The sequence below is a fragment of the Peromyscus californicus genome, unplaced genomic scaffold (assembly GCF_007827085.1).
Source record: "Peromyscus californicus insignis strain IS unplaced genomic scaffold, ASM782708v3 Scaffold_9__1_contigs__length_137607984, whole genome shotgun sequence".
Classification (NCBI taxonomy): domain Eukaryota; kingdom Metazoa; phylum Chordata; class Mammalia; order Rodentia; family Cricetidae; genus Peromyscus; species Peromyscus californicus.
This window is the reverse complement of record NW_026294617.1, coordinates 87,105,580-87,131,297: the sequence shown is the minus strand read 5'-3', so window position 1 is coordinate 87,131,297 and position 25,718 is coordinate 87,105,580. Positions and strand designations below refer to the sequence as shown.

The 25,718-nt window shown below is 45.3% G+C and overlaps 1 protein-coding gene across 2 annotated transcripts; it reads right to left on the bottom strand.

The window, feature by feature from the left end:
* Positions 1-4,117: 4,117 nt before the first annotated feature.
* On the bottom strand, positions 4,118-21,206 carry Henmt1 (HEN methyltransferase 1). 2 transcript variants are annotated; one of them, XM_052731854.1, is made up of 8 exons: positions 21,092-21,206; positions 20,296-20,465; positions 18,709-18,837; positions 14,294-14,406; positions 13,380-13,514; positions 8,701-8,880; positions 7,398-7,575; positions 4,118-6,626 (listed from the first exon to the last, which is right to left on the bottom strand). In XM_052731854.1, exons 2-8 carry the CDS (start codon positions 20,320-20,322, stop codon positions 6,201-6,203), a joined length of 1,188 nt encoding a protein of 395 aa, XP_052587814.1. In that variant the 5' UTR covers positions 20,323-20,465; positions 21,092-21,206; the 3' UTR covers positions 4,118-6,200. The 2 variants fall into 2 exon arrangements, with proteins under 2 accessions (XP_052587814.1, XP_052587813.1); XM_052731853.1 differs by lacking the exons at positions 20,296-20,465; positions 21,092-21,206 and having other exon boundaries at positions 18,709-18,965.
* Between the last annotated feature and the right edge of the window lie 4,512 nt (positions 21,207-25,718).

The window sequence follows — 25,718 nt, the reverse complement described above, 5'->3', positions numbered from 1 at the left end:
CAGACGTCACAGTGGAAACGCAAGGGTCATTCGGTGAACACCCACAGTCCAACGGGTCAAGGTTAAGGTGTGGATCTAGGCTGCAGTGTTTCTAGGAGCAAAGAAACTGATTTAAATAATTTGGCTAATGCCAGCCTGCATCACAGACTACAGAATGAAATGGGAAGAAAAAAAGATAATTACAGGCAAAAAAGTATATACAATTCGGCGGGTGTAACAGGCCTCCAGATCTTAGCACAACTGACTCCATGATGGAAAAGAAAACTCAGCACATGGACAGTACCACCTGCCCAAACAAAAACGAAGACCTAACCAATTGTTCTGGGAAAGTCTCTAAATGTACTAATCTTGCTTTTAGGTTTCTGAAGTTCCACTTCTGGCTAACTGTTTTGTTGGAAGAGCAGAAAGCTACGTTTTAGAGCTGCCCAGACTGGAAGTAGGAGTGGGAGGCCATGGTTGGTAACCAGTTTCACATATAGTCTGGGAATGTGGACCCTGTTGAGTGACGATGAAACTAATTCAGGCAAATGTTTAGGTAAAATTCTGCCTCTTACAAAACCGCATTCTTCATCCCCTGGGTCACACCGCAGTTTAATCATTGGAGAATAAACATCTTGAATGACTGTGCTTAGAACTATGTCGCCCAGGGGATGGGTTAAGAGTGCCAATTGCTGCCAGGTGGCGGTGGTGGTGGCGCACGCCTTTAATCCAGCACTCGGGAAGCAGAGCCAGGCGGATCTCTGTGAGTTCAAGGCCAGCCTAGTCTACAGAGCGAGTTCCAGGACAGGCACCAAAACTACACAGAGAAACCCTGTCTCAAAAAAAAAAAAAAATGCCTACTGTTCTCCCAGAGGATCTAGGTTCAATTCCCACATAGCGGTTCACAACTGTCTGCAACCCCAGTTCCAGGGGATCCAATGCCCTCTTCTGCCCGCCACATGGCAAAACACCTATACACATACAAATTAAGTAAGTAAATAATTTTTTAAAGCTATATGGCTCTTTCAAGTGAAATACCTGGGGTGGAAGGATGCTGGGGTAAGAAACAACCTGTCCCCTAAAAGGTCATTAGTTCTTGCAAAACTGGAATCTACACTTAGTGAACTGAGGACAAGGGATGTTTGTGAGTTGTCTCTAGGAAGGGATAGGAAGGGCGAGCTCTTTAGGAATATTTCTTTACATTCTCAAGAGTAATTGGGGGTGGGGTGCTCAGTGGTTAAGAGCACTGGCTTCTCTTCCAGAGGACCAAGGTTCAATTCCCAATACCCATGTGACAGTTCACAACTGTCTTTAATTCCAGTCCCAGGGAATACTATGCCCTCTTCTGGCCTCTAAGGGCACTGTATGCATACGGTTCACAGACACACAGGCAGGTAAAACACCCTACACACAAAATAATCAAATTTTTAAATAGAGCAATTGGGGATTTTTAACATAAATTTCTATATACAACCATTAATGTTTTGCAAAAGAACATGTTGTCAATAAAGAACGGAGCACATCCAGCTGCATTTATAAATTGCATCAAAAATATTCAGTAGGGGCTAGAGAGAAGGTTCAGTGGTTAAGAGCACTTACTGCTCTTGTACAGGACTAAAATCCCATTCCCAGCTCCCACACTGGGCGGCTCACCACAGCCTGAACTCCAGCCTCAGGGATCCATTGTCCCCTTTGAACCTCCACAGACACCTGCATGTAGTATATGTGCATACATTACTCACAGATACGCACAAATATCCATAAGACTTAAAAAAAATAAATATTTAAAATATGTATCAGTAAAAGAATAAGAACAAGTGTAAAAACTTCATGCACTTATGCCGTTTGGGGGAAGTTGGTGTAAAACATAGACAATCCACTGGATTCTATGCAGAATTGAGCAGAGCTGCTCTTCAGGAAGCAATGAATAGAAGCCAGGAGCCCCCAGGAGGCTGTGAGATGGTGAGTATGAGGATAAAAAGAATTAAGGTATTACTAGCTTTATTTTAGATTATATAGTTCTGAACTGTAGCTGGAGTTTTCCCCAGTCCCAACCAGGCCCACAGCCACTCAGATCCAAATAAACACACAGAGGCTTATATGAATAAAAATTGTATGGCCCAATGGCTCAGGCTTCTTGCTAACTAGATATTACATCTTAAAATTATTTCTATAATTTCTATAAATCTTTACCTTGCCACGTGGCTCGTGGCTCACAGGTATCTTTACATCTTGCTTCTCATGGCGGCAGCTGGCAGCGTCGCCCTTTCAGCCTTCCTGTTCCCAGAATTCTCCTCTCTGCTTGTCCTGCCTATACTTCCTGCCTAGCTACTGGCCAATCAGCACTTTATTAACCAATCAGAGCAACACATTCACAGCATACAGAGCAATATCCACAGCACTGAACTCCACTTTTCCTTTCACAATTTAAGTTGTAAGGTTGTTATAAGAAAAATAATTTGCACAGTTTTTCCTTTGTTTGGGTTTTGGTTTTTGTTTGAAGGCAGAGTCTCACTATGTAGCCCTGGCTGTCCTAGAGCATGGAGTGTAGACCAGGTTGACCTCAAATTTGTCTCTGCCTCCTGAGTGTTGAAACTGTGGGTGTGCGCCACCACATCCATCTGAATCTTTTGTTATGTGCTGCTAAGGAATCAAAATCAGGCCTCAAGCATGCTGGGAATAAAAAAGGGTCTTTGGGGCTTAGTTGTTTTGTGTTTGTTTTGAGGGAGTCTTTAAGGTAGCAGCAACCTTCCCCATCCAGATCTCAGCCGTCTGGGGGTTGAGGATGCAGCTCAGAGGGTAAAGTGCTCGCCAGCATGTATGGAGGACCTGGGTTCAATCCCCAGTACTGCAGAAAACGGTGCAGCGGCACAGGCCTGAGATCCCAGCACTTGGGCAGTGGAAGCAGGAGGTTCAAGGTCATACTCAGCGACATCATGAGTCTGCAAAACAAGGTCTCAGACACTTGAAATTCAACCAGAATTTAAGTTTGCAAGAAAATGTACTTCCTCTCCTCCGCCCATAAACTTCTCAGCACAAACCAGTGCTCAGTCCAGAAAATGACAGCAGTGAACATGCTTTACTCAAGATATGTAGGACAATGTGTTCCTAGTAGGAAAAAGGGAGGGGGCTTAAAATCACACAAACACTTGTGGCTGGGGTAGCGCGCGGCAACGCACCTGCTTAGCGTCTGCAGGGTCCTGGATTGGATCCCAGCACAGAGATATTCTTAAATGTCTCCAGATAATAGAACCTAAAAAAGCCCCCTCGTTCCGAGGCTTGTGAGGTTCCAGATTTGAAGGTAGCATTGAGGCATTAGGGCCTCAAAGAGTGCATTTCCCACATCTGATTTCTTAGGAAGCTCCCTAAAAATTCCCAGACCGGGAGGGAATAGGAATGGAGAGATCTGCACTCAACATTGAACTCCAAGAGCAAGGGTCAAATGTGCTGTGATAGGAAAGTGAAGGGCTCACAGGTGACAGGTTAGGGGCGATGACCGGAGAGGGCACTGTTTCAGGGAGTCTCCATTCTGCAGTGTGTGTGTGCGTGTGTGGAGTCTGGTTAGGAGCCGTGGAAAAGCCGTTCTGTAGAGAGCAGAGGGGACTGTGTGCTAGAATGTGTACTTGCACTGTTCTACTTGTTTCTTGAAGGCTGCCAGGTGCTTGGCCACTCCGTCTGAAAATCGATTTTGAGGACGATGCTGGCTCTCTTAACTAGGTCAGAACTACAATACCCACTCTTTAGCTTTTATACGAGCTTCCCATGATGGCTTTTACACACAACTGGAACAAAATTCCCCTAGCAAACCTGATGATTTTCTACATTTGGTTTTTGTGTGCGTGGAGAGGGTTATTTTTGGTTGTTTTTCTTGAGACAGGGCCTCACATAACCCAGGGTGGCTTCAAACTCACTAGGTAGCCGAGGATGACTCTGAAAGTCTGAACCTCTGTCTCCATGTCCCAAGTGCTGGGATTACAGGCACGCCCCCACTACACCTGGCTTGCATTCTGCAATTATTGCAGTCTCTAGTTTTCCTCACTCTTCAGAATGAGCATCCTTTGTGTGCTGCTAAAGGATGAGGGTGTGGCTTTAGAACAAGGACCTGTGCTGGGGGGGGGGGGGGGGGACTCATTGGTAGAGCACCTGCAGAGCGCACACGGAGCCCTGCGATACATTCCCAGCAGCAAAGGAGAGAGAAGAGGGCTTCAGAATAAACCTGTCACTGTGCAAAGAAAGGCGTTTGTCAAACCTGAGACGTGAACACAAACTAAGGATGTACGTACAAGCCAAGGGCTGGAAGTGTGGCTTGGTGGTAAAGCGCTTGCCTAGCATGTCTGCAGCTCTGGGGAAGAGCGAGAGGTAGGTGCAGGAAATGTGGATAGACAAGAAAGAGCTGTTCTCATCCCCATGGTAGTTGTAAGCACACAAAGGGTTTGTGGGTAAGGGATCAAGACATCAGGCTTCAAGAGAGCTGAGGGACTAACTTGGGAGGAAGATATGATCAAGGGCTTCTTTACCTCGGCTAGAAAACGTGACTTCAGCAAAGAGCCATGATGAGCAGGGAGCTCTAAGGCAAACCTTGAGCACAGACATAGAAAGGCGAAGACGGGGCATTTGGGTGTGGAAAGGAATGTAAATCTCTGTCTAGGTCATGTACACCTTTGAGCACCTGGGGGCACGTGGCAATCTGATGGATTATTCTATGAGATTCAGAGGACAGCTGGTTAGCAGTGCCTATGTGATGAAGATTCTTCTCTATGAAAACCTTCTCACCAAATCCACTGATTAACAACCCTGGAAGATTCAGCTTAAGGATAAGTGTCCACAGAGCTCTTACCCAGGGACCGACTCCACAGCCTCCGAACAGCCTCAGGGAGTTCAGGCTATACCGGGTGGCACAGGCGGTGGACATGTCCATTTTCTTCGGGTTCCTTAGCAGATGTCTGAGTAGGTGTGTGGCTTCTTAGAATATGAACTACACTTCTCAACTTCCCTCACTGTCACACAGGAAGTGGCGGCGGTGGTGTTGCCTAGCAACAAGCACCAAAGCACACGGGGCAGCTAATGAGCTCCACCTCTCTTCCTTTCTGGTAGTGTAGGCTATGCAAGAGGAAACCCCAGGTTAATCCACCGTCTCTGCCACAGTTATCAAGATGGACACCAGGGGCTCTAACGTTAACTGTGGAGCAGCCATGCCTGGCTGACTTACCTCGGGACTCCCATGCCTCACACAAGAATTTCCCCTTGGGGCCCCTTTTCTCTTTCATCGGACAAAGCCACATTTCTCTCTCCTATAGCTACTACCACCCCGACTCCAGGCAGAAAGTTCTGGAAGGGTATTCACATGTGGGTGGGGGTGCTGCTCAATGGTAGAGCACATGCCTAAAATGTGCAAAGCCCTGGGGTTCAACCTCTACCACCACAGACATACCTAGACACACACTGTGTGGACAGGGATTACCAAGGAAGACTTCTATACCCTTCATTACCAAGGGAGACTTCTATACCCTTCAAAAAATAACCATGTTCCTTTTTCATATAATGTTTTATGCAAAGTAAAAGGATAATCCTAGATTTTAAAACTACATCACCCCTGGGAAAAGTTGGGCAGAGGAATTGGTTTTTGTTTTTGAGATATAGAGTCTCACCATGTAGCCCAGGCTGGACTCAAACCCATGATCCTCCTGTGTCATCATCCAGGTGCTCAGATTATAGGTAAAGGGCCCCTATGCTCAGCCCTGGGAAAGGTTCTCAAGTGGCTTTGATTACATTGAAATGTTTTAATGTCACATTCAACATACGGCTCTAACACCAAAATATGGGTGAGGACAAAATTAAAAACATTACCACATCCAATTTCTTCATTCTTGGAAACATCCAATTTAAAAAAGAAAGAAAAGAAAAAAGAAAAATCCAATTTTAAAGGAAAGCAACAACTTTTAGTTAAGCCCTTTCTTAGGCAAAGAGCAGTCTATGTCAGGCAGATCTGTCAATGAGTTCAGGACCCGATTTGTGTTAAAAAACTTGCAAAATATTACTTGAATTAGGACGGTACAAAGTTTAAGTCATAGGGCTAAGGGAATAGCTGAGCGGCAGAGTGCTTGCTTACCATGCACAAGGCCCTTCGCTCAATTCCCAGCACCACAAAAACAAAAACAGTTTGAATTCTAAGCCAACTTAAGTATCAGCGAGACTCTGAGCTTCGGGGAAATTCGGATGGCTCAATTATCTTCAGACCGATAATCCCAAGAATTATGCAGGTCAACGACCACTGCAGAGCCGTCTCTGCTCAAGCAGACCGAGTCAGCAATGAGGGACCGCATCCTCTCTTCGTCAATGCTCAAGCGGTGCAGCTTGGGATAAGCGAGCAATCGCCGCAGGGGTATGCAAAACTTCTCTCCTTCACAGAAAGGTCGGGGAGAATTTTCTATCCTGGCCTTTTCGGCTTCCGTGAAAAATTCTCCCAGCAGTAGGTGGGGCTCTGGGGAGAAGTCCTCGTCCCCTGGCTTAGGGTCCTCCTTCTCCTGCTCCCTCAGCATTCTCTGGTATCTCAGCCTCAAGCGCTCCACCTGTATCAGGAGTTCCCCAACCAGTACAAACTTGAGCACCTTTTCCTGCTGTAAACTCGGGTAGGAGGTTGTATAAACCTGAAGGGAAGAAAACCAAACAGAATACAGGAAGTTTGCTGAAACCATCAGTAATTCAGCCATATAACAACTAACTGCGCACACCCTGCATGTGTCGGAATCTATTCATTGTAAAAGCCTTAATTTTACTGGAAGTCAAACACTGTGGATATTAGCTAACTGGTTTGCTTCCAATTCTAATGTCAACTATATCTCAGTCATGTTTCTACCAACAGGCACTAACCCAGGATTCCTTTTTTTTTTTTTAAGATTTATTGTATTATTTGGTGTGTGTGAGTGTTGAGCCTGCATGCATGTCTGTACAACTTATGCAAGTCTGGTGCCCACTGCAAGCCAGAAGAGGGTGTTAGATCTGGTGGGACTGGAGTCGAACCCCTAACCCAGTGTTTCTACTTGATACTACGTGGAAAGTAGTGTAGAAAGAAAAAACAGTTCAATCTAGAATCAGTGGTACATGCCTATAACCCCAGTTCCTTGAGAGGCTCAGGCAAGACAACTACTGATCCAAGAGATCAATGCCACGCTGGGCAACAAAGTGGCACATGGGCTAAAGAAAAATTAAAAATAAATGAAAAAGATTCCATGGCGATGGGAGCGGTGGGAATGGTGGGGGTAGTGGGGGCGGTGGGGGCGGTGGAAATGGTGGGGGCGGAGGTAATGGTGGGGGCGGTTCTAACAGTGGTAGTTGTAATAGTAGTCCTTGTCCTCATTGTCCATCATGCTGACCCACAGACTTCTAGCCCTGACAGCTACTTCACAAGGAATACTCACCGCTTTGTACACATGCTGGTCATGCTGCTGTGAGACACAGGATTCAGCTAGCTTCCCACTGTTTTTCCTAAAGACACCTATCTGGGTACAATATCCAACATGCTCAGATCCAGCTGGTGGTGTCCCTACCCCAGTAAACTCCACACAGTAATTGTAGCAGTTTGCCACTCGTAAAGCCCTGAAATCAAATGATAAAGGGAAATCACTTCTCTGACATACATACAGTTCCGGTTAAACAGCTTTGTAAACAAACTTTTTTTTTTTTTTTGGTTTTTCGAGACAGGGTTTCTCTGTGTAGTTTTGGTGCCTGTCCTGGATCTCACTCTGTAGACCAGGCTGGCCTGGAACTCACAGAGATCTGCCTGGCTCTGCCTCCCGAGTGCTGGGATTAAAGGCGTACGCCACCACCGCCCGGCTAACAAACAATTCTTAAGTGACTTCTTTGTTGGTAGTTTAAGGAAACAGAAAATATATGAATCAAATTATTTCTAAGCCAAGCATGGAGGCACATGCCTATCATGCCACTTGAACTGATAAGGCAGAAGGATAAGGATTTTAAAGCTAGCCTGAGCTATATAAGGAAACATCACCTCAAAAAACAATAACCCTAAAGTTAAACATCCCTACACGTGTATGATGTACCACCAGGATGCCTGACTATGTAGGAACAAAGGCAGCACATTTTCAGTTTGCAAGTCACCACAGGAAAAGGAAAGGGAAGCTATGGGACAGGCAGAGTGTAGGGGTGGATGAAGAAACCTCAAAGGCTCCAGCCCAGATGATGTGCATTTGTAATTACACCAAAACAATGTGCACAAGCCAAGAAGCCACCCCAAGCATGGGTGTGAGTTCCCTTCACAGCCCACATCCTCCCCATTTTGGTCCTCATTCGATGTCAACACTACAGGTGCCTCCTAAAGAGCATCCAGGAGACACACACTTCTCCTGCTGACCACATGTGCTGCTTTCCCTGTGATCTTACTACATCATAAGCCACACATGGAGACCTTGCTGGAATGAAGTAAGGAACAATTTAAGACAGACATATCAAAGCTTACTTCCCGCCGGGCGGTGGTGGCGCACGCCTTTAATCCCAGCACTCGGGAGGCAGAGCCAGGTGGATCTCTGTGAGTTCGAGGCCAGCCTGGGCTACCAAGTGAGTTCCAGGAAAAGGCGCAAAGCTACACAGAGAAACCCTGTCTCGAAAAACCAAAAAAAAAAAAAAAAGCTTACTTCCCATGGCAGGACTCCTACCAAAAACCAACCAAACAATAACAGCAAATAAGAAAACTTCTGAACTTACCAGGTCTGAAACTCCATTCTGCTCCACTCAAATTTATGATCTGCATCCCTCAGGGTCACTGTGGGGAACAGGGGGTTGAACTCAGCGTTTGGTGTGCTGATGACAACCATGGATGGTGACAGGTATCCAAAAACCACTTCAGGAAATCTGGCCAGATCATCTGAATTCAAATGTTCTATTCTGAAACAGTTAATAAGAACGATGGAATTAATGTGGCTTCACTTGCATGAATTTTCCTAATTTATTTGGCAAAAATAATTCCTACCTGGATGTTGATTTCTCCCTTCTTTGATAATGCAACGGTCCACAACCCATGAACAATTGTTCTTCTGTTTCAATCCTTCCTACTTTAGCTTAGCCCAGGATGAGCCATCAACTAAGGTCCTCTGCTGCCCTCTACAGAACTCATATCAATATTCCTTTTAAAAAGGTATCTGAGCTTGTATATTCCTTGATTTGATGCCCCAAGAACACAACATTACTTCTATGAGATCTTTTCAAAAATGCCAGGCAACTGTAGAGATAGCTCAGCAATCATGAGCACGTACTATTCTCACAGAGGACCCACGTTTGGTCTCCAGCACCCATGTTAGGTGATTCACAATCACCTTTAACTCTAGCTCCAAGGTATCCAATGCCCTCTTCTAGGCTCCAGGGGCACCTGAACTCACATGTGGATATAGTTGTGCAAAGAATGAGGATCTAAGTTCAGATCCCCTATACTCAAAAAAAAATCTGACATGGAAATACACATCTGCAACCCCAATGCTGGGGAGGCAACTACCAGAAGATCTCTCAGGCTTGTTGGCCAGCCAATGTAGCCAATCAGCAAGATTCAGGGTCATTGAGGCCAGCCAGTGTAGCCAATCAGCAAGATTCGGGGTCATTGAGAGACCCATCTCAAAAATACGAAGTAGCCAGGCACGGTGACACACACCTTTATTCTTAGCACTTGGGAAGCAGAGGCAAGCAGATTCCTGTGAGTTCAAGGCCAGCCTGGTCTACAGAGGGAGTTCCAGGATGGCCAGAGCTACACAGAGAAACCCTGTCTCAAAAGAAAAAAAAGTGATTGAGAAAGACACCGAACGTCAAACTCTAGCCTGCACCTCCCACGCATGTGTGTTCATGAGTGCATGAATGCACACACAACCTATCCCCTGGGACAGCAGGTAGAGTTTGGAGCTAGAGCACCTGCTTAGCATGCATGAAACACTTGATCAATATCCCCACCAAGCCAAAAAAAAAAATGCATCCTCTAAATCTAGCATTAAAATACTAAGACAAATCCAGATTAAGGGATGTTCTAGAAAGCAGAAAGACTGAGCAAACCCATTCCAGATGATTTAACAGACATTCAAAAGACATCACTACTAAAATCCCCAGGCTAGACGTGATGGTGCATGCCTTTAATTCCAACACTCAGGAGGCAGAGGCGGGGGGAGCTCTGTGAGCTCCAAGACAGTCAAGGCTACATAGAGAGAGCCTGTCTCAAAAGGTACCAAAAAAAAAATAAATGAATAAAAATAAAAAATAAACAAAACCCACATTTTAAATGATAACTAGATTTGAAAAAACTATAAAAGATATCACTAGAACAGCTGAGTTGTGAGTGGTGGATATGCACTACTATATAACATGGCCATATGCAACATTGTAAGCTTCTTTTTTTTTTAAGGTTTTTTTTTTTTTTTTTGAAACAGGGTTTCTCAATGTAGCCTTGGCTGTCCTGGAAGTTACTCTGTAGACCAGGCTGGCCTCAAACTCAGAGATCTGCCTGCCTCTGCTTCCTGAATGCTGATATTAAAGGTGTAAACCACACTTGCCACTGTGACATTTCTTAATACAGCATACTATGGTTATACAAAAGGAAGCACATCATCTTATTTTTTTATTTTTATTTGTTATTACTGTGTGTGTGTATGATGGGAGGACATTCATGTGCCATATATGGAGACCGGAGTACAACACTGAAAAACCAGTTCTCTCCTTTCGCCTTTATGTGACTTCTGGAAATTGAACTCAGGTCTGTAGACTTACACAGCCAAGTGCCTTTTCCTGCTGAGCCACCTCGTTGGCCCAAAGCATTAGAAAAGATGTTTAAGGGCCTGCAATGTAGCTAGCAGATTAAAGATGCTTGCCCCCAAGCCTGACAATATGAGTTCAGGCATACATACACACACACACACACACACACACACACACACACACAATCTAATAAAAATTTTTAGGAAAATATCTTTAAAATATAGGTATTTATGAGTCTCCAATGTACTCTCAGGTAGATCATATGAAAAGTGCATACAGGAAACTACAGCTAGAGGAAAAGCCTAAGTAAATAGAACCAAAGGTAAAGAATTTGTAAGCCTGGATGAACAGAACAGTGCCTTGTTCCTAATCCCACAACATCTGTAAGTATAAGTGATAACAAAGATGGGGCAGGATTGGCAATGCCCTGCCCTGGATCCCCAACGCCTCAAACAAATATGATTCATGAGAGGGCCTGGAGAGAGAAGAGAGAGGAGAAAACAGCATAATTATATTAATCTCAACAGACAATTATTTCTAAAGACATTACCAAATACTACTAAGTGTGACACAACAGATTAACCCCAGCACAACAGAAGTATCATCAACACCTGACTCTTACCAATCGACAGGCCATCGAAACAAAAGAAATATCTGAATTAAATGAATCATAGATCAAAAGGACTTAACATACCGTCTATGTAGTATTCCATCCAAATACTGCAGAATATAAATCCTTCCCAGTAGCCCACAGAACTTTCTCTAAAGTAGATCATGTATTAGGACACTAAGCACATCTTAACAAATATAGAAAAACTGAAATGATTCCCTGTGTTCTGTCTGATCACAATGGAATAAGACCACAAATCAACAGCAGGAGAACCCCCAAAAGGCACAAAGCCCTGACTTTGATCCCTGGCATCATATAAAACTGAGCATGGTGGCACATACCTCGAATCCCAGCACTTGGGACATAGAGGCAGAAGGATACGAAATTCAATATTATCAATACCAAGTTTGAGACTATCCTGGGCTATGCTAGCCTTCAAAAAAAAGGAGAAAGAGAAAGGGGGGCTGGAGAGATGGCTCAGCAGTCAAGAGCACTGGTTGCTCTTCCAGAGCACCAGTTTGATTCCCAGCACCTACATGGTGGCTCTCACAACTGTCAACTGTCTTTGATTCCAGGCCCAGGGGATCCAGTCCCTTTGCAAGCCTCCTCAAGCACTGTACACACACATGGTACAGAGACATACATTCAGGCAAACACTTATACACATAAAGATAAATTAAAAATCTAAAAACTAAATACATCATAAAAAAAGAAAAACAAATTAGTCTCCTTGTTTTTATGTGTTGCTGCAGGCCACAAAAATATTAAATAGAGATTCAGCTGTATATGATAAAGCCATACCTAGAAAGATCAAGGAATCCTTCTAGAGAAGTCAAATATCAAGGAATACTTGATGTTATTCGGCTTTTAATATATCAGCTGTTTCCTGCTATTAATTCCTTGTGTGCTCATACTCCTAGGCCATAGGCAAACAGTATAAGCTCCTCAGACCTCCTGCTGATCTGAACTAGGTAACACCCCTACAGAGACAATGCCTAGGAGACAGGCAGGTATGTAAATGCGTAGCTTTGTTTCTTGTGCAAATGAAGCTCAGACCATCCCTTTCTCTCATAGGCCTAGTAACACTGCAGAGCTATTGACTGAGAACAAAGGGGTTTATTGCATAACCAGGTGCAAGTGAAGACAGGCAGAATTCCTGACTCAGGGTTAGGATTAGAGTGGCTCGGCTGGGCAGAAAGCAGTAAGGAAAAGTTTCTGCAGATTGTAGGTGGATTTGAATCAGGTCAGGGAGGAGAGGAAGGAAAGATGGAGGGCAGAGGAACAGAGGATGAATATGAGATCCATAGAAGAGCTTAGTTAGGGCTATGAGAGGACAAGAAAAGAAGAGACAGAGAGGAGCAGAATATGAGGACAGAACTGAAGCTGTGGAGATAGAATTTTGTCTTAGAGAAATAAAGCGGATGGACAAAAGAGCAAGGTGTACATAGATTCTTTTCCCACAGATTACCCCATGCCGGCCAACCATAGTGGCTTCCCCAGGACTCAGGGAAATCTTCTCAGGGCAGGCCCCTGGGAAATTTTCGATAATGTGTGTGAGTGTTTTGCTTGCAAACCATACACCCTCAGAGGTCAAAAGAGGGAGTTGGTGCCCATGGAATGGAGTTATGGATGGATGTTAGCTGCCATGTGGGTGCTGGGAACTGAACTTCCTCTGTAAGAATAAGTGTTCTTAACTACTGTGACATCTCTCCAGTCCCACAAATGAAATTTTAAACAGGAGCAAAGGCCTGTGTACATAATCTTCTTTTAATTATTTCAGGGGTGAAAAGCACTGTATGGAAGGACAGCACATGTGACATGATAAGGAATCGAAGGGAGGCACTAACAGGTGGCTGTGTGATGAGTATATGAATGTCTGTTTTTGGAATTATCTTCATATTTGGAATTCCCGAGTAAAATACTAAAAGTAAAAAGATACTCCCAACTGATAAGTATTTTTTTTTAAAAAATAATCACATTGATTACTAAGGCTAATTCCTTCATATTTTTCAAAACAGACAGTTGATACAACTTTCAGACTTACAATTCAATGCATGTTATCAAATCGAATCCAAGCAAGCGAGAGTCTCTCTCCACAACAGAGCCATGATACAAGGTGACAGTCAAATCTAGATCTCGGGGTTTTACAAACTCCCCCAAACAGGGAGACAAGTGATGCCTGCAAAAGAATTACTGTCAGTCAGCAACATTAGGAAACAACTGACTTAGCAATTCCAAGACTGGGGATATGGCTCAGGGGCAGAGGATGCACCTAGCTGCATGAGGAGAGGTCCTGAAACTTGAGTCCTGCTTTGGTGTGTGTAGACTTCCAACTGTGATTCCCAGAACCACAAAAGTAAAAAGGGAAGGAGCTCTCCCAGTTGCAGAACCGGTCCTCTGCGCATCGCCCACACTGATGGGAGTCCTACTTTCTCTTCCTGCACTTAACGCTAGGCCACGAGGCACCTTCCTTCCACACGAGGAAGTTAGCCCGCTAAGAACAGGATTTAAAATTTTTCATATTGTTCTCATTTTCATACTTTGCCTCTCTTTAGAACAGCGCTATTTCAGCTCTTTAGAAGAGAAGGTTTCAAAACCATCTGGAAATCTAGCATGTATCAGAGAAGCAGGAAGGTGAGCGTGGTGTGAAGGGACCAAGTACATGCTGCAACCCTCCCTCAGAACTGACGCAGTCATGAGACTTAACCCACAACTTAAGAGATGAGCATTAAAGGCAGGTGTGGGGGCACACTGCAAATTTAAGGTGAGGACACCTATGCTATAGCATAATATCTTGTCTCGAAAAAGAGGGAGAATCCATCCCTTAGGGAAGAGCCCCATGACCTATGACTATTTCCCATCTCTCGACAGCTCTACCACCACTCTGGGGACCAGGCTTCCAACCCAAGCACCTTTGGGAGACAAAACACATCCAAACCATAGCACTAGAAGTATTACCCATTTGAATGTAATTTTTCTTCATTGATATCTACCCCAACAAGCAGTTGAATGCATGGGTAGATTTTTAGCAGCTTTAGGAGCTTGGTATCACCACATCCCAGGTCTGCAACCTATAGATGAGACACAATGTCATTTGCAAAACATTCATAGACAGAAAAGTATGAGCTTTTAAAACTAGAGGGTGCATGGAAAGACGGTTCAGTTAGTGAAGCGCAAGAATGAGGACCTGAGTTCAGATCCCGGACACCCATGTAAAGTCAGATGGGGCAGAACTTGTCTGGAACCCTACTCACAGCCTAGTCAAATCTGAGAGATCTAGGTTCCATGAGAAACCTATCTCAAAAAATGTAAGGTGGAGAGTGACAGAGAAAGACACACGATGTTGACCTTTTGGGCCTCCACCCACGTGTGTGTGTGCGCGCACGCGCACACGTGCGCACATGTATAGAAGGATCTTAGTATATATAAAAAACAAATTAAGCCGGGCGGTGGTGGCGCACGCCTTTAATCCCAGCACTCGGGAGGCAGAGCCAGGCGGATCGCTGTGAGTTCGAGGCCAGCCTGGGCTACCAAGTGAGTTCCAGGAAAGGCGCAAAGCTACACAGAGAAACCCTGTCTCGAAAAACCAAAAAAAAAAAAAAAAAAAAAAAAAACAAATTAAACTGAGATTTTCTAATCCTGCAGGTTAATCAATGCCTGAGGAAAAGTCAGACAGGGTCATCCCTATTCAGAACAATTGCTACTGTCTGTGTTTGATTCAAGGAGAAAGATAAAAAGGCATGGTGGTCTCTGCCTATAATCCTAGCACTGGGGATGCTGCGGCAGAAAAATGTTTGAAGCTAGCTTGATGTGAGACCCTGCCTTCAAGGAGAGGGGTGGCAGAGAGGGAGGCTAGTTTTCCGGCTCAGAATCACACATAGGGCTGGAGATGTAATTGATAGAGTGCCTGCCTAGCACACCTGAAGCCCTGGGTCCCACCCCTAGAACCATGTGTAATGGTGCAGACCTCGAATACTAACACTTGGAAAGTAGAGCTAAGGAAAATAGGGGGGAGGGGAGTTTCAAGGTTATCCTCAGCCACAGAGCAAGACTCAAAGTTGAATCTTGTTGCTTTGGATTTTTTGTTTTGTTTTGTTTTTTGAGACAGGGTTTCTCTGTGTAGTTTTGGTGCCTGTCCTGGATCTCGCTCTGTAGACCAGGCTGGCCTCGAACTCAGAGATCACCTGCCCCTGCCTCTCGAGTGCTGGGATTAAAAGTGTGTGCCACCACCGCCCGGCCTGTTTGTTTATTTTTAAACAGGGTCTTGGTATGTACTCCTTGCTGGCATGGAACTCACTATACACACCAGACTGGCCTCAAACTCACAGCAATCCTCCTGCCTCTACCTGAGTGTGTCTGAGGCACCATGCCCAGCACAGGTTGGAGTTTCAGCATCATGCTTCAGAAGCAAAGCCTGCTAAAATCTGCTTCTGTTTCTTTCTCACAGAGCAATTTAATTTCTTAATCTTTTTTTTTTCAAGTTTATGCACTAATTTATTTCTTGAGACAGGGACTCCTGTGGCCTAGGCTGGCCTCAAGCTTGATATATGGCCAAACCACCTCCTGAGTGCTAACAATTCTGGGATTACAGCATGCACCACTGTGCCATTGACGAGCTGCTAGAGGTCAAACCCAGGGCTTTGTGCATGCTAGACCGGCATTCCACCAACTGAGCTAAATCCCCAGGCCTAATTTCTCAAATTGTTTAGGAAAACAATCACATTGAGCCATATGAAATTCTATATTGAACTCTGAGCTGAAAAAAAAAAAAGGCACTTCAGATCCTTCAAGTGAACAGATTTGCTGAAAAGGCTACTAAGGTGGATGTGTGAACATTCGAAAACTAGGTGAGGTGATTAAAGGAAGCCGGTAAGAGAAAGCCTCTTACCTTAGTCCTCAGTCAACACTCAGCACCTTACCAGCATCTACTCTCCAGTCATGCCACGCCCATTAGCATAACCACCAGGTACTTTACTCTATGAAACTATGACTCTGCGCCAAAGTTTGGAGCAATGGACAGGCCCACTGCCATCTGATATCATCATCACCACTGTTTTGCTTGTTTGTTCAGTCAGTTTTTGCTTGTGAGTGAGAATCTGACTGTGGAGCTCAGGCTGGCCACCAACTCCAGAGCTTAAGCAAACCTCAAACCTCCTGCCTCAGCAGAGTACACCTGGGGTTAGATACATGTATCATCAAATATGAGAAGAAAAATATGAAAAGTACCTCTGACCACAGTACTGTAATACTGCCTGATATTCCAACTGAACATTCCAGAAGTATGGAATCTATGGCATTAAAAGCAAATAAAAAAAAAAATCAAGATTTTCCTTACATTTAAATGTTAGCAAAGGGGCCTGGAAAAGTGGTTCAGAAAAATGCTGAATGTTCTTTCAGAGGACCCAGGTTCAGTTCCCAGAACCCACATCAGACAGCACATACTGCCTGTAACTCCAGCTCCAGAGGACCTAATCTCCTCTGGTATCACACTGGCACTCGATTTGATTTTTTTTTTTTTTAAGTTGTTTGGACAGGGTTTCTCTGTATAACCCTGGCTGTCCTGAAATTCACTCTGTAAACCAGGCTGGCCTAGAACACAGAGATTTGCCTGCCTCTGCCTCCTGAGTGCTGGGATTAAAGGCATGTACCACCACACTCAGCTTCAAATAAATCTCTAAAAAGAAAAAATTAGTAATGGAGAACTCTTTTTGATACTGTTGCAGTTTTTTGTTGTTGTTGTTGTTTTTGTTTTTTTTCTTGCGCACCACAGTACATGGGTGGAAATGAGAGAATTTGTGGGAGTCAGTTCTCTTGTCTTCTACCAGTTGGATCATGGGATTGAACTCTGGTCATGAGACTTGGCAGCTAATGCCTATACTGGCTGAGTGAGTCATTTCACCTGCTGGCAAGGTGATCTCCACCCGAGCTTTGAGCTCCCTGTACAGGACTAAAGGGACTCACCTATGCTACATGTTCCAGGAAAGGGGTCATTGCAAAGAATGACCTTCCTCCATTAAGACTTAGGCAAGACTCTGTTTCCATTCCCTGCCTCAATGTTGAAAATTACTATTTGTTCCCAAAATTTCCCTTAACCACCGTTTCCTCAAGGTTCTCCGCCACCCCCCACACCCCATCCCCACGCCACTGAACTTTGTCTCCCCAGCTGATGGAAGAGCTTTTCTTCAGTGATCCTTCCCAGCCAGGCTGGGAAATGCCTGCAGTCCCCACTACCGTCAGGGAAAAGAAAGAAGGCCAAAATGGAAAGCAAGCAATCACTTGAGGCCAGGTGTGGCGGCACATACTTTAATTCCAGCAGAGGCAAGTGGATCTCTGAGTTCGAGGCCAGCCTGGTCTACAGAGTGAATTCCAGGACAGCCAGGACTACAAAGAGAAGCTCTGTCTCAAAAAGCAAAAAGCGAGAGAGAGAAGGAAAATAAATCACTTGAGAGTTAGAGACCAGCCTGGGCAACATAGCCAGACCTTAAATTCAAAAACAGAGGGGTGTGGGGGTGGGGGATTCAGCAGATATTGTGGCAAACGCTTGTAAACCCAAATTTGGGAGGGAGGGGCAGGAAAGTGGAGTTGGAGGCCAGCTTGAACTCTAAGACCCTGTCTCCAAAAATAAATAAATTTCTCTCACTATAATTAAGCTGCCCTCACTGTTAAAAATCCTTCTTGTGATTATCATCATGACTTCCTTGGTTTGTGACTTTGTTCATGCCTCCATGGTTAAAAAAGAAAGAAAGAGCCGGGCGGTGGTGGCGCACGCCTTTAATCCCAGCACTCGGGAGGCAGAGCCAGGCGGATCTCTGTGAGTTCGAGGCCAGCCTGTCTCGAAAAACAAAAACAAACAAACAAACAAAAAACAAAAAGAAAGAAAGAAAGAAAGAAAGAAAGAAAGAAAGAAAGAAAGAAAGAAAGAAAAAACCCGCTTAACTCTGAAACACATGGAGTGTTTACCATAAGGTCGTCTCCCTATTGCGATCAGCACTGCGAAGTTTCCCCTGCTGGCCACACCTATAGCCTCTGCTTCAGAGAAGCTGAGGCAGAGGATCACCTGAGTGCGTGAGTTAGAAGCCAGACTAGACAACGTAACAAAACCACACAAAACCTTCTCTTTTTGCCTTTCTGACAGTTCTCTACTTGTATTACAATGCACCGTACTTATATCCGCCACCACCCCAAATCATTCAAGTCTTTTTCAGCAGAGGATGTTGCTTAGCAGCTGAGTGCTTGCTGAGCATGCCAAAGCCCCTGCTTGTAATCCCTAATCCTGAGGAGGTGTGGGGGAGGGGGGCCTAGCCTTACTAGTATATTTGATAAGCCACTTTAAATAGGGCAATCTTAACAGTTAAAAAAAAAAAGATAATTACCTTCTTGGGTTCATGGCGATCCACTAAATCTTTAACAAACTGGTACCGTTGTTTGTATAATGGCGGTTTAAACCTAATTACCTTCTCTGGACAAATGTCTTCAAAATTACCACCAACCACACTATTGTGCTGAAAGATTTTAAACAACAGCAAGTTCTCAATCATGCATGACTTTAGACCATTAAGAAGAAACAAAAAGATTTCTTCTCCCCAGTCACTTGGGGGCAACAACAGCCTCCATACAGCTCAAACCTAAAGTGGTCAGGCTGTGCCACACTCCCTCCACGCCACCAAGCCCTGCACACCACCTCTTTGCAGTATACCATAACTGGGCTTTATGCTTCCTGTAGCTAAACTTCAGGGGTCGTTTTACTGTGTGAACTGCCCAAGACTGTGGTCCAGATAGGCAGACCAGAGGCTAGGAAACGCTGGGCAGACAACAGACTCCCTCAGCAACCAATCTTTACTCAAACTTCTCTAAGGCCACTTCTCTAGCAGGCTTTGATTCTGAATCCCAGTCTTTGGACGGCATAGGCCAGTTTTAGCAAGAATCCTGCTAACTCAGTTTAAAGTGAATTTCCCACCCTTGGTATCTAACCATCCTCACCACCTAAAGTTTAGATTCTAGACGGATGTTTCCTCTTAATTGCCAAAACACTTACCCTATCTTCCCATTCTCTTCTCCTTGCACACACATCTATACAGATATTTCCATTCTCAGCTGCCCTTGCCTTACTTATCCTGGGTTAAACCCTACTACAGTGTTCTTACTGCAACAGTCCTAAGTCAGAATAGCCCTTTTTAGCAGATCCAAGACAAACAGAAATGTTAGGTGTATCGGCAACAGCTGACCCTACTATTCTTACCAGTACTGTAAAGGAATAAAACAAGACTAAACCTGTATCTAGAGTAATGATATCCAATACAAGCAAAGACAAGTGTGGCTGGGATGTAGATTAGTGGTAGACCACTTGTCTTGCATGAGTGAGGCCCTGGCTTCCATCCCCAACAATACAATAAAACATACCCAACACATGCAACCAAGCCACTGCCCTCCTCTCCTCCCCTCCCTCTCTCCGTCTCTCTCCTCTCTCTAGCTGTGTTAGGAATTAAGTCCAGGATTTCATACTTGCTAGTGCTAAAATTAATCAAGGTGAAGGTCGGTTCCTCCCTCGGTTGTACTAGTCACATTCCAGGTGCCCAAATGCTACAGAGCAGGATATTCAGCTTAGGTCTCCAAGTGTGGTCACCAAACCAATATAGCATCTTCCTGGAAACTTAGAGAAATGCAAAGTCTTGGGCCTCAACAGACGACCTCAGCTAAGGCTCTACACTTTAAACTCTCCAGGGAAGGAAAGGGGAAATAAAATTTTCAGGTGACCCATTTGCACATTCTGAGGTATTTTTTAATAACTAACATGTGTTTTTACTTTACATCCAAATGTGGATATTTCACTGATGCCAGTCTTATTTAGTTCAACACCCCAGGGAGATGAAAGGGCCTAAATAGGATGGTTTGTCATTTCTCCACAATACACCCCCCTCTGAGACCCATGTAGGTGGGTAAGAAGGACCAGCGGCATTTACCGGTATGTGCTTTTCTGCCTCTTCCATTTTGTTTCCAACTTCCGTTGTGACAATAATAATAATAATAATAATAATATAAATAACGCAGCTTTATCCTCTGGGCTCTGTATCAGAGAAATCAGCGGCAACTCAGCTGTAAATGCCAAATAATCCCTTTTCACAGGAGACGCCTAGAAGAAATGATGGCCGAGATGAAAAGAGGTAGGTGTTCTGCCTTCTCACCTGTTACCACTTGCCCACAGAATTCACCCAGTAAGGACTGAGATATTGACGATGGGTTCTGAAAGTTCCAACTCAACCAAGCGCACTCCTGTCTTGTTTTACCATTACCAGTGAGATACAAACTTATTGCTAAGATCCTCGACCTCGGGTTATGGAAGCTGCTAAATTGACAAGAATGCTTACCTAGCATCCCCAACACCGCATTAAACCAGACCTAGTGGCACACGAGAGTAACTAACTACGCACACGGAAGTTCAAGGTCCTCCTCGAATTCTCAACCTCATCCATACTGCTTTCAGTAACTTCTCAAACATCGTCAAATGAAACTTGGGGTGGGGGAGGATAACCTTCACAAGCCAGTGATGCTACAACACTGATCCGCATCACTCTCGGCCTTGAATGTTGGTCTTCTATTACACACGTTCCTATCAACGAGGACTTCATCTGAAGTAGGCAAGATGTCAACCACCAGCCCTTCAGTGATTTCCTGGCTTGTATTATGAACCTCAGCTGGGGGTGGAGGGTAGCACCCGTGTTCCATCTCTAGCCCCCGTCTAGCCCCAGCATCACTCACCTAGGGATGAGAAGCAAATCCACCCTAGAGAGCGAGCGGGGCAGACAGAGCACCGCCCCGTCTCTTGTAGCTGCGGGCCCCGCCCCCGACGCCCGCGCAGCCGCGCTGCTCCACCCCGGGGTCTCCGCACCTGGCTGGCCGCACCTGGCCGCCGGCTGCCCCTGCGCCTCGCGCCTGCGCCCTGCGCCCTCAGCGGCCTCGCTGGGCGTGCGACGCCCGGCCATGCTCTGGCCCCATGCCTCCAGGCTGCCGACTCCACGGCGTCGGTTCTGGGTCCCTTAACGGCCGCCGTGGCGCATGCCCCGAAGACATTTTCCAGATCTTCCGAACCCTGGGGGCCAGGGCTCTCAGCCCCTCCGCATCCCGGGCCCTCGCGCGGCGGCGATCTGCCCCCCTGCCGCGACTGTTGGGTGCGGCCCAGACGGGCGGCCAGGCTGCGGGCTTGGCGGCTGTTAGGTTCGTGGCGCCCCGGGTGCGAGGCTCCTCGTGCGCGGAAGGGACGGGGAGATCGTCCCGGGCCAATGGCAGGCCACAGAAGGGGCAGGTGGGCTCAGCGCGAGGCGGCTGGCCCAGAGCAGTGAATGGCAACGAGGGCCTGTGAGGGACCCTAAGCTGGGGAAAGTTGATTCCCAGTCACCTAAGTTCTTGGACATATTCTTTCAGCTTCCAACAACCGGCTTTTTTTTTCTCTCTCTCTCTCTCTCTCTCTCTCTTTTTAACCATATACACTTTCAGGACTGCCTGATCTCAGAAAACCTGTTACGTCCCCTTTCCATCAACTTTACACATGTTGTATGCAACCAAAGAAGGTTCTGGGAGCATGGGTGGGGGAGGGGCGCAAAACCCGCTTTGAAACTGAAAACTGAGGCAGGTGTGGCGGCCCATTCAATCCCAGCCCTTCAAGTGGGAGGTGGAGACAGAATCAGGAATTCAAAGTCATCATCAACGCCACGGTTGGGGGCCAGCCTGGGCAGCATCGAGACCCTTGTCTCAAATTCATTCATTCATTTATCCCAAAGCTTGTTGTTTACTGGCAAACAGCCAGGTAATATACCATAAATGAGCTGCGCATGCCTGCGGTATCAGCACTTGGAGATCAGGATCAGAAATTCAAGACCAGCTTCAGGCACTAACGAAAAGCCACAAATGAAATATTAAATATTCAAACGCTCACTGGCTGCTCTATGCAACATCATGATGCTGATGTTACAAGGGTAGCACAAAGATAAATGGCATCTTGTCCTCAGTATTTTATAGTCTAATGTGTAACTCGGGCTTTACAGATAGGATCGTATGCTATTACAGTGTGAGAGATTCCTGGCGGCTTAGCACACATACAGTTCAAACAGAAGGTGACCTCCGCACTAGGCACGATCTAGAACCCCTGAGCATGCCTATGGTGGGGGACTGGCTGATTCCCTTAGTTGATGCGGAAAGGCTTGAGCACTGCGGGTGGTGGTATTCCTGGCTTGACTGCTTCTTGACTGGATACCACGTGACCCACTTTCTCAAGCTTCTGCTCCTGTGACTTCTTCCCCAAGGGGTAGCGGTGGGGAGAAGGGCTGTAACCTGGAACTTTGAGCAGAGATAATCCCTTCCTTTCCCTCTAGAATTGCTTCTGTCAGGGTATTTTATCGCAGTGAGACAGCAGCAATAAGGCCAGTTGAGGAAAAATTAGTTCCTTCTGGTCAAGAGAATTAAATCTCTGATCTAGGTGGACTCCTAACATTTCATTTGGTCTGGTCAACCACCTGGCCCAGAAAGAGACCACCCCTCCAGAAATGTCTCCCCCGACAGGCTCATCTATTCAAGGACTGGTATCCAGCTAGTGTCCCTATTGAGAAGTAACTAGATGGGGTGTGGGGGGAGGTTGTTAATGATCCATTGATGGATTTATATCTGAATCAGCTGAATAGGCTAAGAGGTGGGTCCTAACTGGGAGAAGTAACTCACAGGGCCTGGACCTCCCCCTCTCCTCTTTCTGATTTTCATGAGGTGAACAGGCTCCTTTACTACATGGTCCCATTGTCCTAACATTCTACCTTACCTCAGGCACAAAGCCTGGGGCTGTCAGAACTTGGATTGAAACCTCTGAAAGCATAAACCTAGATTCCTATTTTGAGATATTTTATCTCTGGTGTTTTTTTCACAGCAGACAGAGCTAGAATTTTTGTTAGTCGACCCATTTATGGATGTAAATTCCTCACTTGCCTATTTCATCCTTTCTTGGACTCCTGTGAGGCTCTGAGCTCGGTCCTCAAGCCTGAAAATTATCCTTGGTTCTGTTCACTCTGCCCTTCCCCAATCTGAACCACCACCAAACTCCAGACTTCAAGCTGTGTGCTGCATCTGTTCTTTCCCCAGCCAACGCCTTATTATAGACTTTGCCTTAAGGTAGCCTGCGTGGACGTGACTCACCTTTCTCTACCACGTTGTGAGTCCCACTGAGAGGTAGACCGCGTCGACTTTGAAGTCAAACGACCGAACCTCAAGTACTGATTTTACTTTTGCTCCCGAACCCTTCAAAAAACGTTTTCTGAAAAATAAGAATCAGCCGGGCAGTGGCGGCACACCACTTTAATCCCAGCACTGGGAGACAGGGGCAGGCAGATCTTTAAGTCCCAGGCCAGCCTGCTCTTCAAAGTGGGTTCCAGGACAGCCAGGGATACACAGAGAAACCTTGTCTCAAAAAAAAAAAAAAAAAAAAAAAAAAAAAAAAAAAAGAGGAGGAGAAGGAGGAGAATAAACTGAGATTATCTATCTCATCAATGGCTTCATAGAGCAACGAGTGAATCAAACTCTGTTTTGAATGAAAAAAAGAAAGCAATCCACTCAGAGCGCTTAGACCAATCAGTGTGTAAAGGCATCTGACATACAATAGGAAATCAAGTTACCCTAAACTGAGTGCAATGGTCCAAGTTACTTGAGAGACTGAGGCAGGTGGATCACTAGAGCCCTGAAGCCAGGAGTTCAAGGCTAGCCTGCACCACCCTGTCTCAAATTTTAAAAATAAAACAAAGGTTATCCTGGATGCTAACGTAAGCACGATGATCATAACAGAATGAGACATTTGGTGGTCTTAATAGAATTATTGTTACATCTAAGAAAAAGTAAATAATGTAGCTAAAAGGAAGATTGACAGGTTAAAACTCTCACATTCTTTGACGCTTCTATTGAGGAGTGTGGTCCATTTCATCTCCTTTGGAATTGATATACATTTTATTGGGTAGGTGTAGTGGTATTTGCTCTGCATGACCTTGGGCTATAGGGCCCAAAAGAGTCAATGCTTCCTGCTATTGTACATGACCTCTTAAAATGAGGAGAAGGGTCATATGCCCCTTCTCCCTGCTCCTGCCTGCGAGATGGATTTGCTCCCGGTCAGATCAGAGGACGTCTTCAGCTGTCTACTCTGTTCTGTATTCGTGAATGTATTTCCTCAATTTACCTTAATAATTTCCCTAATACTTCTTAAACAGACTCCCGTGGATTTATCGCTTTATGTGGGTTTCTTTATTTTTGAGACAGGGTTTCCAGTCTTGTGGTGCCAGTCTTGCCCAGGCTAGCCTCAAATTTCCTGATCCTCCTGCCTCTGCCTCCTGAGTTGCTGGATCTCCATCTGGATATTGCCACATCAGACTTGAGCTTTGTGAGTTCATCAGTGACAAGTGTACCATAGTGCTACTTTCTGGGCCCAGGAGAGAAGAAACTGGCAGCTTATTCTCCTGTCTCTGGGAACACTCACTCTGAAAACCAGGTCCACCTCTGACCTACACTCATCTATATGTGCATCCAAACACACAAACATATACAACACACACACACACACACACACACACACACACACACACACACACACAAATAAAATTAAATAAGTGTGGTGGTTTGAAAGAAAACGACCCCCATAGGCTCATAGAGAGTAGCACTGCTAGGAGATATGGCCTTGCTGAAGTGGGTGTGGCTTTGTTGGAGAAGGTGGGTCAGTAGGAGGAGGCTTTGAGGTCTCAGAAGCTTAAGCCTGCCTAGTGACTCACTGTGTCTTCCTGCTGCCTGCAAATCCGGATGCAGAACTCTCAGCTACCTCTCCAGCACCAGGTCTGCCTACATGCCACCAAGCTTCCTGCCATGATGATAACGGACTAAACCTCTGAAAATGTGATCCAGCCCCAATTAAGTGTTTTCCTTTATAAAAGTTGCTGTAGTCATGGTATCTCTTCACAGCAATAAAACCCTAAGACAGTAGGTAAATGAAAATTAAAAAACAAATAATGAGGAAATTGTTTAAACACATCTCAGGATGTATCTGTAAGAAAATCTCAAGTGACAATTAGATCATGAGAACACTGGTGTAATTATTGAGTTAATGAATTAATGCCTTTACACTATGACGACAGGAAGTGGTTAAAAAGGTAGGAACTGGGTCCTAGTTGGAGGAAGTAGGTCTGGGAGTTTGTCCCTAGGAGCTCTACTCTGTCCTGGCTCCTTCCTGTACCCCATTTCCTCTGCTTTTTATGACCTACTGTGGCTGGCCTGCTCTGCTGTACAGTGACCTCTTCACCCTGATGGTCTGATACCTCTGAAACTGTGAACTAAAATAAACCTGTAAGCAAGGGCATAGTGAAACCACCTA

Bases quoted from the DNA above. Each gene is read 5' to 3' on its own strand.
- Henmt1 (XM_052731853.1), bottom strand. From the start codon at position 18,873: ATGATTGAGAACTTGCTGTTGTTTAAAATCTTTCAGCACAATAGTGTG. The intron at 13,515-14,293 runs GTAATACTTCTA...ATTCTTTTGCAG, and splicing joins GAAAAATTACATTCAAATGG to GCATCACTTGTCTCCCTGTT. The intron at 7,576-8,700 runs GTAAGTTCAGAA...ATTTGATTTCAG, and splicing joins AGAATGGAGTTTCAGACCTG to GGCTTTACGAGTGGCAAACT.